The sequence below is a fragment of the Acanthopagrus latus genome, chromosome 9, assembly GCF_904848185.1.
Source record: "Acanthopagrus latus isolate v.2019 chromosome 9, fAcaLat1.1, whole genome shotgun sequence".
NCBI lineage: Eukaryota > Metazoa > Chordata > Actinopteri > Spariformes > Sparidae > Acanthopagrus > Acanthopagrus latus.
The window spans coordinates 4,287,193-4,300,547 of NC_051047.1; the positions used below are offsets into that span (position 1 = coordinate 4,287,193).

Below are 13,355 nucleotides of genomic sequence, written 5' to 3' on the forward strand. Positions count from 1 at the left end.
CACTTCAACAAAATAAAGGGGAATAGGAGTTCTGTATTATTTGTGCACAAAAATGTTGGTTGACTTTCAAAGTAAAAGCTCAAAGATGGGCTTACTTGGATGTGAGAGGCTGGTTGGTATGTGTCATTGGCACAGACGCCTGCACATAACCTGAAGAGGTTTTTCATTGTCGACAGCTTCTCTGCTCACATGTTCACATTACTGGATACTTCTCACACACACACACACACGCACACACACATGACCTCAACCTACACAGAACCTTGATAATGAGCATAAAAACACACAGTCCTTCTGCCATTGGAACACACATGCAGCCCCTGCTCCTGCCAGATGTAGCTGCATAGGAGACCCTGTAGCTCTGACACAGCTGTGGGTCATCAGCTCGTCACAGGAGACAGATCGAGTCTCAATCAGCCGCCTTCACCGCCTTCTCTCTCCTTCCCGAGTGTGTATTTCCTACCTTGTCGCTGTCTACAGTGTTCTGGGACGTTCTGGAGGCGATGGAGATGGTATCTGGTTGGCTGCTGCCGTCTCCCTGACTGTCTCCATCTTCACCTCCCTCCCTGAACACACACACACACACACACACACACACAATCAGAATGAATATCTTTGTTTAATACACAAACAGTTTCAGTGTGGGAATAGACAACACTGATATTGTAGATAGGGCAAAGTGACCACCTCTGCTCAAGTTTTGTTTTTCAATGTTAAAAAGGTTGCAATGTGCTGCGACACCTTTTACCACAGTGATAAGGTTTCTGCCCGCAGGGCCGCTGTTTACTGTGCTGTCATTTCTAGTTGTGGCAACAGTCGAGGTGGGAAAAAGTCCCAAATCTTCTTGTTGCATAACAGGAGTTAGCTCAAACAACACGCCTGGTACAGGCTGTATATTTCACTGAATTCACACAGGATTCACTCAGCCACTGAGGCTTAGTAGCATGTGGAACATTTTGCAAATAACAGCGGCGTATTTTGTGTTTGGGAAGAGAGCAGATAGAGAGTGAGTTTAGATTTCTGCAGATCAGCACTGGATGTTACAAGAACACAAAAAATATAATTCTATGTTTTTGTGTTTAATAATCTATATTTTCTTTTCTGCACTTACCGTTGCCATGTGTTTTTCCGACCATGACAAGGCTTAGGTGTAGTACCCAAGCTGCTCTGGTCACCAGCTAAGCCAAATGAATGTAAATCAATGTGGAGGGCATCAAAACTAATTTAACAGAGTGATTACAGTTGGTGTGCAGTGGAAATCTTTACACAAGTTTTATCATTGTGCTCTCTGGGTGTTGATTATATATTATATGCTCTGGTTTTTCCAACTTTTTCTATGCAGATACGGTAATAATAATGGTTTAAAATGAGGTGAAATTGCAATTTTTTTTATTGAAAATGTAAAATCTTCTAGGGGGAGGCATCTTCAACCCTCCACAAATACATGCACCTAAGCCTTCCACAAACCTCGGGACACTGTCTTCTGCATTTCCTTTGTAATGTCTCCTGTTGCTTTAAGGAGGAGATACAGATGCTGCTCAGACAACATTTAATGAGTAATCACCTAATTTTTCAGGTGGAGTTGAACTGCGGCCGAACTGAATGTTCTTCACCATTTGTGCATATTTTATCATGACTAGTGTTTTTTTATGACCATTATGTATTTGCATCAACATAGAAACGTCTTGCTTTAAAATCCCATTTTCTTTTAAAGAATGTGATATGTGTGTGTGTATGTGTGTGTGTGTGTGTACTTCTTTACCTTTTGGCGTTATTCCTGGGTTTGGTCAGTGCTGGTGTTTTAGGCAGATGAACAGGTTCTTTGAGCGCCCCCTTCAGATGAGTCATCCTCTCCTGGATCACCTCCCTGATATTTTTAATCCACTCCTGCTTAGCCTCCATACTGGACGCCTTCAGGAGAAGAAAACTATCATGAACAACCTATCACAAACTGGTTGTAAACCATTTTGTACCAGTGTCTAATCGGAGCACGGAAAGCGATTTATGTAAACCTTGTTTCACTTACTTTGAGCACAGTTTTATTGTCAGAGGAGGGGGTTCTTCCTGCCCACAGCGCAAATTTACATGGATCGCCCTCAATGTGCTCAGTCACACCCAACTCTGACGTCTACAGGACAGCAGGGGGAAAATATTCTTTAAAAATGTGTGAGTTCACGCCGCTGCACTCATGTGACCAAAAGCACGGTTAAAACCATGCATGGAAGCACACACACACACACACACACACACACACACACACACACACACACACACACACACACACACACACACACTCACCAGTAGTTTGTTCTTGTATTGGTACTTGGTTCTGCCGGCTGAGTCTTTGATCTCCTTGCTGAAGACCAGGGAGAACTCAAACAGGAAGAGGTGTCGATCCCGCCCCTTCCTGATCAGTGAGCGTGGATCCCAAACCTGGAAACTGTCCTGCAGGATGAGCTCACCCTGCACCTCCAGGTTCTCCTCAAACCCTGAGGGAGAGGGAGGGGAAGGATAAGACTAAAAATCAAGAAGGCAGCTCAAAGTCTGAACACACAGTCTGACATCAGGTGGGATACAAAGCAAATATATTGTATGCCTTACACTGTACATATAAATACACACTCTTAAAGTGACAACTTTTACAGGCATTATTATGCATTTTGGCACAACATTATGGACAGTATCTTACCCTCCAACATGGCGAGATGCATGGCATCATTAGCTCTCTTGGGAACACCGAGCATCACCTCCAACCCATCTTTAATCTCTCCCTTGCCCTCCTCACAACAAGACAGTAGCTCCTGCAGGAAAAGGAGGCAGCCTGTTAAATGTGAAGAGGCGGCAAATAACAAATATTCCATGCTGTATGATATCGCCAAATTCAGACAACAGTCTCAGTGATATTTGGTCGGACCGGCCCTGGTTGATGATATTATCCGACTTGTGACTGTGCGTGTGTGTGTGTGTGTGTGTGTGTGTGTGTGTGTGTGTGCGTGCGTGCGTGCGTGCGTGCGTGTGTGTGTGTGTGTGTGCGTGCGTGCGTGCGTGCGTGCGTGCGTGTGTGTGTGTGTGTATATGTGTGTGTATGGCCACCTTAAGCAGTAGTTGGTACTTAGTGATCCTCTGGACTGGTTTGATGAGGTAGGAGGAGATGGAGTTGGCCAGTCCACGTCTCTGTTGGATGTCCTGGTCATAAACACAAGCACAGAATTAAAGAAAATAAACCCCAGAAAGTGTGTTTTACAATTCAATATGTAGCTGGGAATCTAAACTTAAACTCCAGTGATCAAACAGCACCATCTGCTGACAAAACAAGTGAACTGCACAAACATTATCAATCATAAATCAATCACCATCTCTCGCTGCAGGAGGGAAATGAGATATCTGCAGCTGTGCACGAACAATTATCCCATTTAAATCCAAGTAATCTGCTGGACAAAGTGTTCACCGGGGAGCTTCATTTGAAGGGTTGATTGAAGTCCTGTTTTCTTAATCATGCATCATCAAGCCGCAGGCATACACTTTGATCCCCACGTTCAACTGCTGTGGTTATTTAACATGTTATCTTTTTATTTCCCTGAAAAATGTTTAAGATAATCTGAAAATACACAGTACTCTGAGAGTGATTTCTTGTTTAGGAGGTCTAAAGTGGCCCAGAATAGACCGGTTTACTCAGACAGAGATGGTTAAATGAAGTACTTTTATTTGTAATGAGCAGTAAGCTGGAATACACGGTCTTGTTCATGTGATGACAGGAGGCCGAACGGATTCTGTGGCAGATTATGAAGACTTTTAACTTACGTCAAAGAAGGTGCCGGCATGCTCCAGTATGAGCTGACTGGAGTCTGGTTTGTTCTTACAGTAATCCACATAAATGTGGAACTTATCAGCCTGAAAAAAGAGGGAGAGGAGCAGAGAGAATGTAAAGGGTCGTGCTACGACGATGTCTTCTGAGAGAGGACAGATGTCAGGGATCAGAAGGAGCTGCCATTTTGTTCCGTCACCATCTGGAACAGAGGAATGACTCTCACTCACCCATGTGACGAAGCAGTGACCAACATCCTCCGGTAGTTGCTCATAGTTCACCAGCTCCTTCAGGAAAATACTGCAAACACACACACACAAACACATAGCGAAAGAGACACAAAGACCATGCGCCTATTCTTTTTTTTATGCACCACAAAATGTCAGAAACACCTATAAAGTTGTACCATCCTGCTGGTTAGAAGTTCTTTAAAGATCTAAATGTCTACAAGTAAAAGAAAAAAATGCTTCCTCGAGGAACAAACACAGAGATTTCCTGAGGTACCGCAAGGAGATCAGAAACAAAGGAGTTCCTCTGGGAAACCTCTGGAGCTCATGAAACCAAGTTCCCCCTGTAGCTACAATATTAGATAAAAAAAAAAAAACTGAAAGTCCCCCTCAGCTCTTGGCTCAGCGCTGACAAATGTGAAAGATGCTTGCGATGATCTTGGCAAGACCTTTAACTTAACATTATTCCTTACATGCTGTTAGATCTTAAAAGCCAGCGTGTAATAGGCTGCGGCCGTTGTTATTCCGTGTGCTGGTTGCTAGAGAATTCTCATCTCTGGTTTCAGAAAAAAAATGTTGGATTGATCAAAATCCATGTGAGAACAGTTCGAACACAGAATGTCTGGTTCCCCTAACCAGCACTCTCACACACTGGGCTTACCACTTACTTACCACTTTATACTGAAATTAGCAGTTTTTTTTAAAAGCATCACCGGGACACGAGTTTGCCTTTCTGTTTGTCACAGCTGATCAAACACGGACATCCAGAAGACATTAAGACTTGTTCTAAACAGTCTCAATCAATAAAGCTGTGAAGAAGACACGTCGCTATACCAGAGCTGACAAGCTGAAGATGACAGCTCGCTTGTTTCTCGGCTCTGTCGAGACGCCCACGTGCAGAACCGATCACAGAAGCCACTAATAATGATTGCTTTTTCCATCATCTTTTTCTTCCTGATTTCTTTCTGATTTTTCTTCCCTCTTTTTTTTCCAGCAGCAACTGATTGATGTTCAAGGTCTTTTTGAGTGGAGATGGATGGACACATCATGTCATCGTATCTGACGGGGTGACAATTAGCATGTCCGCCCGGGTGTAGCATTTCCATCACAGCCGATCGGAGCTTGAGCTGATAAACACGTGCAACTAACCCTCAACCGAATGGTGATTGTGCACGTAAACATTAAAGACAAAAGCCAGATGTTAAGGGATGCTCATGGCGAATCAGCGCCTCTCACTTGTTGTGGAAGTCGTAGATGTCCTGCATGTTGCCGAAGATGATGTGTTCCTTGTTGGCGATGCCTGCAGGAATCTCCTCCACGCCGTTGGTCATCTCCCACAGGTAGTTCTGACAGGTGGGCGGACAGGTACACGTAAGCAGGGTGAGCAGGAAAATACAGTTGCTGTTAAAACAAAATTTGGACACGCAGAACGTTTGGTTTTTACCTCCAGACACTCTTGGAGATCTCTGACGTAGGTCTTCTCTGTCTGCAGTAGCTCGGCCATAATGAACCTGAGACAAGGCAAGAAGAGAAAAAAGACGGATCAGACGCCATGAATCGCATGATTCGTTCTATTTTTTCGTCAGACCATGTGGGCCTTTGGATGTTCCTCCAGCACTGCAATCCTAAAACAATTCATGACAAAACAAAACCAATTCAGTGTCTTTAAATTCTAAACTTTGAGAGTGCTTTGGGACACAGATGATCACTATTATTATGACATGACACTGCCAGGAATGAGTTTGGCTAAAAAGAATGAATTCCTGTTTGTATCAATACATATAGATATATACAGATAGAAGAGGCTTCATCATCAAATCTAACTTGTTCACTATTTTGTTTTCGTCTTGTTTTCTGTTGCTGCTGGCATCTCAGAGTCACCAGACGTAAAGTGTCTCTAATGTTTCATATTTATAACTACGCCATTGTAAATGCTTCACATGCGAGACAGCTATGTGCACAGACACGTTCTCTCTCCCTCCCCTCCTGCCTTCAGTCCCGTACTCACTCTTTCTTCCTGGCGGACTTCCTCTTCTCCTCGTTGACCTCGTGGTTGGGGTCACGCAGTTTGACCTCAGGGTCGTCCGTCAGGCTGGCGGGGATGATGTCCAGCTCCAGGTCTTTGTTGTCCTGCATAAATGTAGTCCATAATGTGTAAAAGCAGATTCACAAAACCTCACCTCCAGTTTCCATATCAAGAGTGACGATCATCCAGCGCGTAAAAACTACAGTGTGCTCACCTCAGAGCTGACCCCCAGGCTCCTCTCCAGGCTCTCCTGGTATTTGCCCATGCGCAGCGAGAAGTCTCGGTACCTGCGGTCCACCGTGCTGACCCAGCGCTTCAGCTCCGACACGTGGGCGTGGCCTTTCTCCACCAGGTTGTCCGCCAACTGGATCAGCAGCTTCACCTTCTCCTTGGTTTGCTGCAGGGGGAGGCCGCACGCACAGATTACATACTGACACGCCACTGTGCGTGAAATATTTTGCTGCACTTGTGATGCCTCCTGTCAGCTCAGTGCGATTAGTCAGTCAAGTAGAATTAGTGTTGTATGAATTGTATTAATTAATTACACTGTTTTAAGCAATGTAATGAGGATAGGCAAGCAATGTTTTGATCAACACTGATGTCTGCCTCTGAGTTGTTGATGTTTCATCATAATTTAGACATTCACTAACTTCATACAAGTGTGCTGATAGAACTCTAATGTCTCATTTCAAGTGTGTTAAGATACACAAGTATAAATCAAAGTTCACAAGACTGGTAATATGGCTGTTTGCCAGAATCAAGAATTCTGATTCTGGCAAATGGTCTGATTGAGGATATAGGAATTAACTCAAAATGAGAAAACCCGCACACACACACACATACACACACACTGTACCTTGGCACTGAGTCTGAAGTGATGGTAGTCATTGAGGAGCTCCTGTGTTTCCTCGCTGCTGTCACCAGGTGATGTGTGTGTGGCCAGGTAAACTTCACCTGTCTCTTGGATCCAGTCCAGGGCCTGCACACACACACACACACACACACACGCACGCACGCACGCACACACACGCACAGATAAAGTTGATCCTCGGCCCACTGTACATTTGACTTTATACACTCTCCATGATAAAATAAACCAGATGTCCCTTTAGTGCTGCACATTTCCCCAAAGCAAAACTCCAGCCAAAATGTTCTCTTTTTCACTAATGCACACACACACACACACACACACACACACACACACACACACACACACACACACACACACTGACCTGCTTGGCACTGCGTTCAAACACCACATACTGCTGACACTGGTCCAGCCTTCGTTTCTTTAACGTCCAGAAGTGAAGGACTCTGTTCTCTCTCTGCAGCAGCTCATTCAGAATGGCTGCACACAAAAGCACACAGTAAGTACATTAAATAGACACTCCTCATGTCCCAAAATGTGCTCCCTGCTCACTGATGAGGCTCAAACTCCACTGCATACTTAACGTTAAGTACATGATAACATAATGCATACATCATCTATGACAGCTCAGGCAAATGTTGCCAAATCTTTTGGATGTCTTTACTGATTGTGTGAGCGTGTGTTGTTGGACCACACTATCTCTCTTCAGTTAAAGTAAAGACATAGGTAAGACAATGAGCATTTACATCAATATCTGAGCTTCATAACGATATGTTTTTCAGGTCAATCATAATCAGATTTACATATATACACTGTATATCTGTCTCTGTGTATAATCAGGAGTAGTTCTGACCTTTAACTTGTTGTTCGGGCCCTCTGGCGTGACTGGTGGCTCCAGGCATGCTCACGTTGTTCCTGTGGATGTACTTCAGAAACACCTCAGCGTTCCTCCGGGCCAGAGTGCACGCCTGGTGAACAGGGACACGGTCCTTTGACTAACATACTTACACTAATTCAGACACAGTCTGCCAACACCCAAGAGCGTCACTATCCCCGACTAAATCAGTTGAATTAACATTTTACTCTTTACCATCAGCCTGTTTGGTTTTGTTTATTCAAGCTTCAAATCAGCTGAACTTGTTAATTTTGTCACATTTCTAGAGAACAGCTGTCCAAATGACGGATCCGATGATGGTCATCTCTCATCTCATCTGATCGTTATGCCGCCATCTCATCTTGTGGCATCTCATCTAAAAAGGTGTGAAATGTAGATGAGCTCTTCATCACATTAGGTGTTTTGGAACTCATCAGCGGCCGAGTTGTGTCACTGTGACTCTGATTCTGCTGCTGCCTCCCTGTGCAGCATACAGTGATGGTTGTTACTCATGTTTGACATGTTGGACATTGGTAACAGAATGTAGCCAGAACAGATAATGGAGAAATATTAAGTGATGAAGTTCTGTGTAATATGGCAACAGAACAGAAATATACTAGTTAGCATAATCAGTCAAGAGCTGCATGTTATTATTACAGACCAGCTAAAATCAAACAGTTAAGGCGACTAGTTTACTCCGGCACTTCCCCGGATTCATGTATAGATGCCAAATAAATAGATTTTTCTATTTTTCTGTTCTTCTGTATACTTTATTCTGCCTCATTCTGCTCTGCTTGCTTATTTTCAAGCAGAAAAGTCATTTTTGGATTAGATGTTTCACTCGCTGTCTTGTGATTTAGTGTTTGTGTGTACTTTCGCGTGTCACGCTGAGAGGCCAGTCACCTTGAGGAAGGCTTCTTTCTGCTCCAGGTGTTTGCTGATCAGAGGTAGAAGGTGGTCGCTGTCGGCCGACATTCCCAGTTTATCGTGACTGCCACACCAGTCTTCATCCCGACGGTACTCCTGCTCCAGGCTCTCTAACACACTGCACACCTGGACGGGAGCAAAGTTGGTTGGTGACACCTTTACAACATCTCTGGTCCAAGCTTGGATTAAACTCAACCCCGGAGTGTGTTTGAGTTGTACCTGTTCAGACGTCTTGTAGAAGGCCACGGAGGCATTGACCAGCTTCAGGCGGTCCTCCATCTTCAGCATCAGCTGCTGCCAGTGAACGGCCACTTTCTCAGCACAGCTCCGGATTGCCTCTGGATCATAGTGACCCGCCTGCAGCACCATCTGGAAGAGAGGAGGATGGGGACGGACAGAATTAGACAGAAGTGGAGGGTAATACAGGGTCATGATGAATGGCCTGCAGAATGAGATGAGATATATAGATGAATGACTATTACCAGTTTAAAATAAGCCCTATGAGTGTGCTACAACCTACTAGTGGCAATAATGACAGCAGTAACAGTTGAAGTACCTCTGCTTTCTGCTGGACCTGCAGAGCGCTCTGATGAGTCTTCTGGAGAGAGTTAGCATGGAAGAGAGACTGGAGGAGGAGGAGGAGGAGGAGGAGGAGGAGGAGGAGGAAGAGTTACAATCAATTAAAATCACAGACTTGTTAGTTCAGCTCAATTATAAAGGCTCCCCGTGGAGCGTGCAACCACGATTAACACTACCAAGCGATGTTTTCCTGTGTCGCTCCCTGTTTTGATTGCACTCGTGCACAAGGACTCACACACAGGTCAGCCAATGGTTTCCCATTATTCCACTCATCTACAGCTCACAGCATCATGTCAAACACACTAACGTGGCCGCAAAGACAGTGATGAAGAAGACTGGCAGACATGGATGTTAACACCGCAGGTTTTAACTAACCCCTTTGGAAGAAGGAAGAAAAGGATACACACAATGTGTCTTGGTGAGTAACAGTGAATGTACACAGACTAGAAACAATACATTACATTTCTGGTTATTCTCAATTTGAGACTGAGATTTGTATTACTCCTCTAAATGTATATTGGTTCCAATGATCAGCTTTCAGTCTTCTTGATAATAATCAGTATCCGCCCTGCTGAGCAGCCCAACTGATTCAACATGGGAATCGCAAGGCAGCAGGAAGCGGGCAACGCTCCGCTGCACTGTGTGACCCCAGCGTGACATGGGGAAGGCAGTAAAGAGTGAGGCATGCCTGTAGGCAAGAAAAAGGTTGCAGTATGCCCAAGAGTAAAATGCAAAAGTATTGATACTGCGTGCCCATCAGTACAGGCCCACAAGCCCTGCTGACAACTGTCTCAGCCTATCACGGTCACATGTGTTGCGGTTGCTCGTACCATCCCAGCTCCGAACAGGCTCCGTCTCCTTCGCCCGGATGGAGCAGCCAAAAATGGCAGTGAGCTAACTCATACTTTAAAGGCTACGTCACAGTCTGCATCCATGTTAGTCTACAGTCAACATTCTGCTCTCTACACAGAGGAGGACTCCCACATAAAGGTCGGCCAGTGCAGGAATGCCATGATTTGTATTTGTGTAAGTGCGCGTCTCTGTTTGCTAGAATCAAGAATTCTGCTTCTGGCAAACGGTCTGATTGAGGATATAGGAATTACCCCAAAATGAGAAAACACACACACACACGCACACACACACATCATTCTGGCCCAGACCCAACATGTGTATTCTGACCTGGTTTCTGCTCCTGTGGAACTTTGATTAGTGGGAGTGAGTGTGTGTATGTGTGCGTGTGTGTGAGTTTGTGTGTGAGTCTGTGTGTGTGCTTGTGGGCGTGTGTGTGTGGGTGTAGTACAGTGCTGACCAAGGGGCTTTTACCCCTGTGAGTGCTAATACACTTCTGGAGTCAGCTATTTAAAGCCCTGCACAGACTAACACATACACACACACACGCATATTTTCAAAATTACACATGCAGTGATAGCACTTAAATACAATTAAATGTGTGTGTACGGTTGTGCTCTTCGAAATCAATGCAGACTGAAATAATCACCGAGGCCGGCCCGGTTCACAAGCAGATGATGAATGATGAATGAGTGTGTGTGTCAGCGTGCGCACTCATCTGCTTCTATTCAAACCAATGCACAGTGAAATCATTATTACTAAAGCACAGTGCGCCTGGTTCGAGCAGCAATAATTAGGACGTGTGTGTGAGCGAGCGCGTACCTCTATAGCCATCTGGAACTGTTCATGCTCCCTCTGCAGCTGCTCGGCCTCAGACAGAGAGCTGGCGTTCACCATGCTGGCATTCAACATGGACTCACCATTACGGATCCAACCCAACACCTAGAGGAGACAGACAGAGAGAACCAAGACTGTGAGACGACTCAAGGCAAGACTGCAAATCAGAAAGACCTCCTCCAGTCACTGATGGGTTCTTCTTCTTCTTCTTCTTCTTCTTCATCCCACAGTTGAATGTCTGAGCTCCACTGTGTAGAATGATGCGTGCACAGGGTTTGACACTTAGAGGGCCGTTTTCACATTCACTGTTGAAAGTGGAAAGTTTCTTGGATTTGGGTGATTTGTGACATCACACATAGTTTGGAAAGCAACCGGGTCCCATGTTCAGCAGGCAAAGGTGTGATTTAGAAACCTGAAGCTTCCAGTGTGCATACACTACTGTGAGGTAGGACACCTCTTGTACCTGGCAGTTACATTTTGGATATGTAAAGAAAAGAGTGCATATATTCTGGACTTTATAATTATGGAGACAGAATAGACACAGATTAGATCATTTCTAATTATGCCCTGACACACGCGTGGAGGGGTCCTCAAGTCAGGGGATACTTATGTGCATGTACACATGGATTTAATATGTACGTATAGTGTAAAGAAGTGGAATGACATGGCTGCAGAACATTGTGCAGGTTTTAGCAGTACAAATTTAAGTGATGATAAATGTGTTTTACATTTCTAGATTAGAATTTTAGATTTAGGGAGAATAGCATACGTGGCCAAGGTCTTCAGTCTTTATCTCGAGTTTCAGAATACAGGCTCCTTTTTGAAGAGCACAAATCTGGTGCAGCCTATGAGGATGAATGTTCCATACTGTCTGACAGGTGTTGATGAAATGCACATGAACAACAGCTGTATGAATACGATTTGGTTTGGGACTTTCTCTCCAAAACAGAAGTTTATCTGGAATGGATGTTTGATTAATGTGCAGTAGATGGCAGCATAGACTGCCAGAAATAAAGAAGCAGAGGAAGAAGAGCAGACAAACGTATGTAGAATGGTGCTAAAATGTAATTCTATCAAAACGGGCCAAACTGTGATACCTTCACTGACAGTGCGGCTCACTTTCCTACTGCTTCATGGTAAATAAAGTCCCAGGACAGCAAACTATCAATGGCTTCTATTAACAAGGCATGGTTCACATTTAATGGTCAATAAAAAAAACTGTACCAGTCAAGAATTGTTTTGGCTGTGTTATGTAATGTTTTCCAGTAGCAGTAAAAAAAAAAAAAAAAAAAAAAAAGTTAACATATCATGCAACAATATTCAGAAATATTTTGTCAAAGTAAAGCATGAAAGCATTTGGGTAAAAGTCTAGAAGTATCTGATATTCAATGTACTTAAGTATGAACAGTTATGACAAAAGGACAAATAAAACTAATTTATAAGCTACATATATTTAAATGTATGTACACAGTATATACTGTACATACAACTAAATTAAAATAAAATAAAATAAAATACAGTAATTTACAAACGGACCACTTTGGCTGTGATGCAGCATGCAATTTAGTGCAAGTAATCAGTGACTCAAACTATCTGTCTTATTCGCACCTCTGTCATACATTACATACAATAATGTTCTTCCCCACAGTTGTTCTAACTAAGTTGTGCACTTCACTGTGCTGGATTTATTCGTGGTAGGTCCATGGCCAGAAAACAAGGCTGGTTGTGAATCAGTAGGGGGTGTGTGTGTGTGTGTGTGTGTTTGTGTGTGTTATTAGCACATTGCCATAAACCCCATAAATTATTCAGTTGTATCCATCTGCAGCAGCAGCAGCAGTAGCGCACTTCCTGTCTCGACACACAGTGCGTTCATATTCACATCTGCAGGGGCTTCTTCACATAAAACATCTTTGCCTTGACCAGGAGGAAGAGCGGGGTGTTATTCTTGTCATTCCTCCAACATCAGTCTCCAAAATGAGATTTTCAGTTTATTTCCTTTGTTTCTAATAATAAAAGCCCGTTCACCTTACTCCACCGAGGCACCGTATCATTTCCTTTTTAGGATTTAGTCTTCTAGTCTTCGCTGGCTCTGGATCAGAACAATGCTTTTGATATTTTGTAGATGAATTGAGTTTGCTTAAAGTGGAATTCCATCAAATTTACACATCAAAGTATGGTAACAGATGTTGGAAAGTACTACTGCGTATAGAACAAGAAGTTGCATGAAGATTTTTGCATTACAGGAGTGAATCTTCACTGGCATCAAGGTCATCTCGTGGCATCTCGTTAGTATAAGGCATCCTCATCGATTACTGCGCATGGCTACTTTTCATCATTTAAATTCTGCTTTTATTCAGAAAGTC

At 43.8% G+C, this 13,355-nt stretch overlaps 1 protein-coding gene across 2 annotated transcripts in view; it reads right to left on the bottom strand.

The window, feature by feature from the left end:
* Positions 1-13,355, bottom strand: part of kalrna (kalirin RhoGEF kinase a) — a 148,354-nt gene that overhangs the window by 61,450 nt on the left and 73,549 nt on the right. For both annotated transcript variants that reach the window (XM_037109054.1, XM_037109053.1), the window contains exons 20-38: positions 10,978-11,097; positions 9,284-9,352; positions 8,947-9,096; positions 8,704-8,853; positions 7,780-7,894; positions 7,291-7,406; positions 6,915-7,037; positions 6,273-6,455; positions 6,041-6,162; positions 5,477-5,543; positions 5,269-5,378; positions 4,036-4,105; positions 3,802-3,891; positions 3,094-3,186; positions 2,690-2,801; positions 2,299-2,489; positions 2,027-2,128; positions 1,763-1,911; positions 464-566 (exon numbers count right to left, since the gene is read on the bottom strand). In XM_037109054.1, coding sequence (XP_036964949.1) covers positions 464-566; positions 1,763-1,911; positions 2,027-2,128; positions 2,299-2,489; positions 2,690-2,801; positions 3,094-3,186; positions 3,802-3,891; positions 4,036-4,105; positions 5,269-5,378; positions 5,477-5,543; positions 6,041-6,162; positions 6,273-6,455; positions 6,915-7,037; positions 7,291-7,406; positions 7,780-7,894; positions 8,704-8,853; positions 8,947-9,096; positions 9,284-9,352; positions 10,978-11,097 — 2,235 coding nt within the window. The remainder of the gene's footprint in view (positions 1-463; positions 567-1,762; positions 1,912-2,026; positions 2,129-2,298; positions 2,490-2,689; positions 2,802-3,093; positions 3,187-3,801; positions 3,892-4,035; positions 4,106-5,268; positions 5,379-5,476; positions 5,544-6,040; positions 6,163-6,272; positions 6,456-6,914; positions 7,038-7,290; positions 7,407-7,779; positions 7,895-8,703; positions 8,854-8,946; positions 9,097-9,283; positions 9,353-10,977; positions 11,098-13,355) is intronic.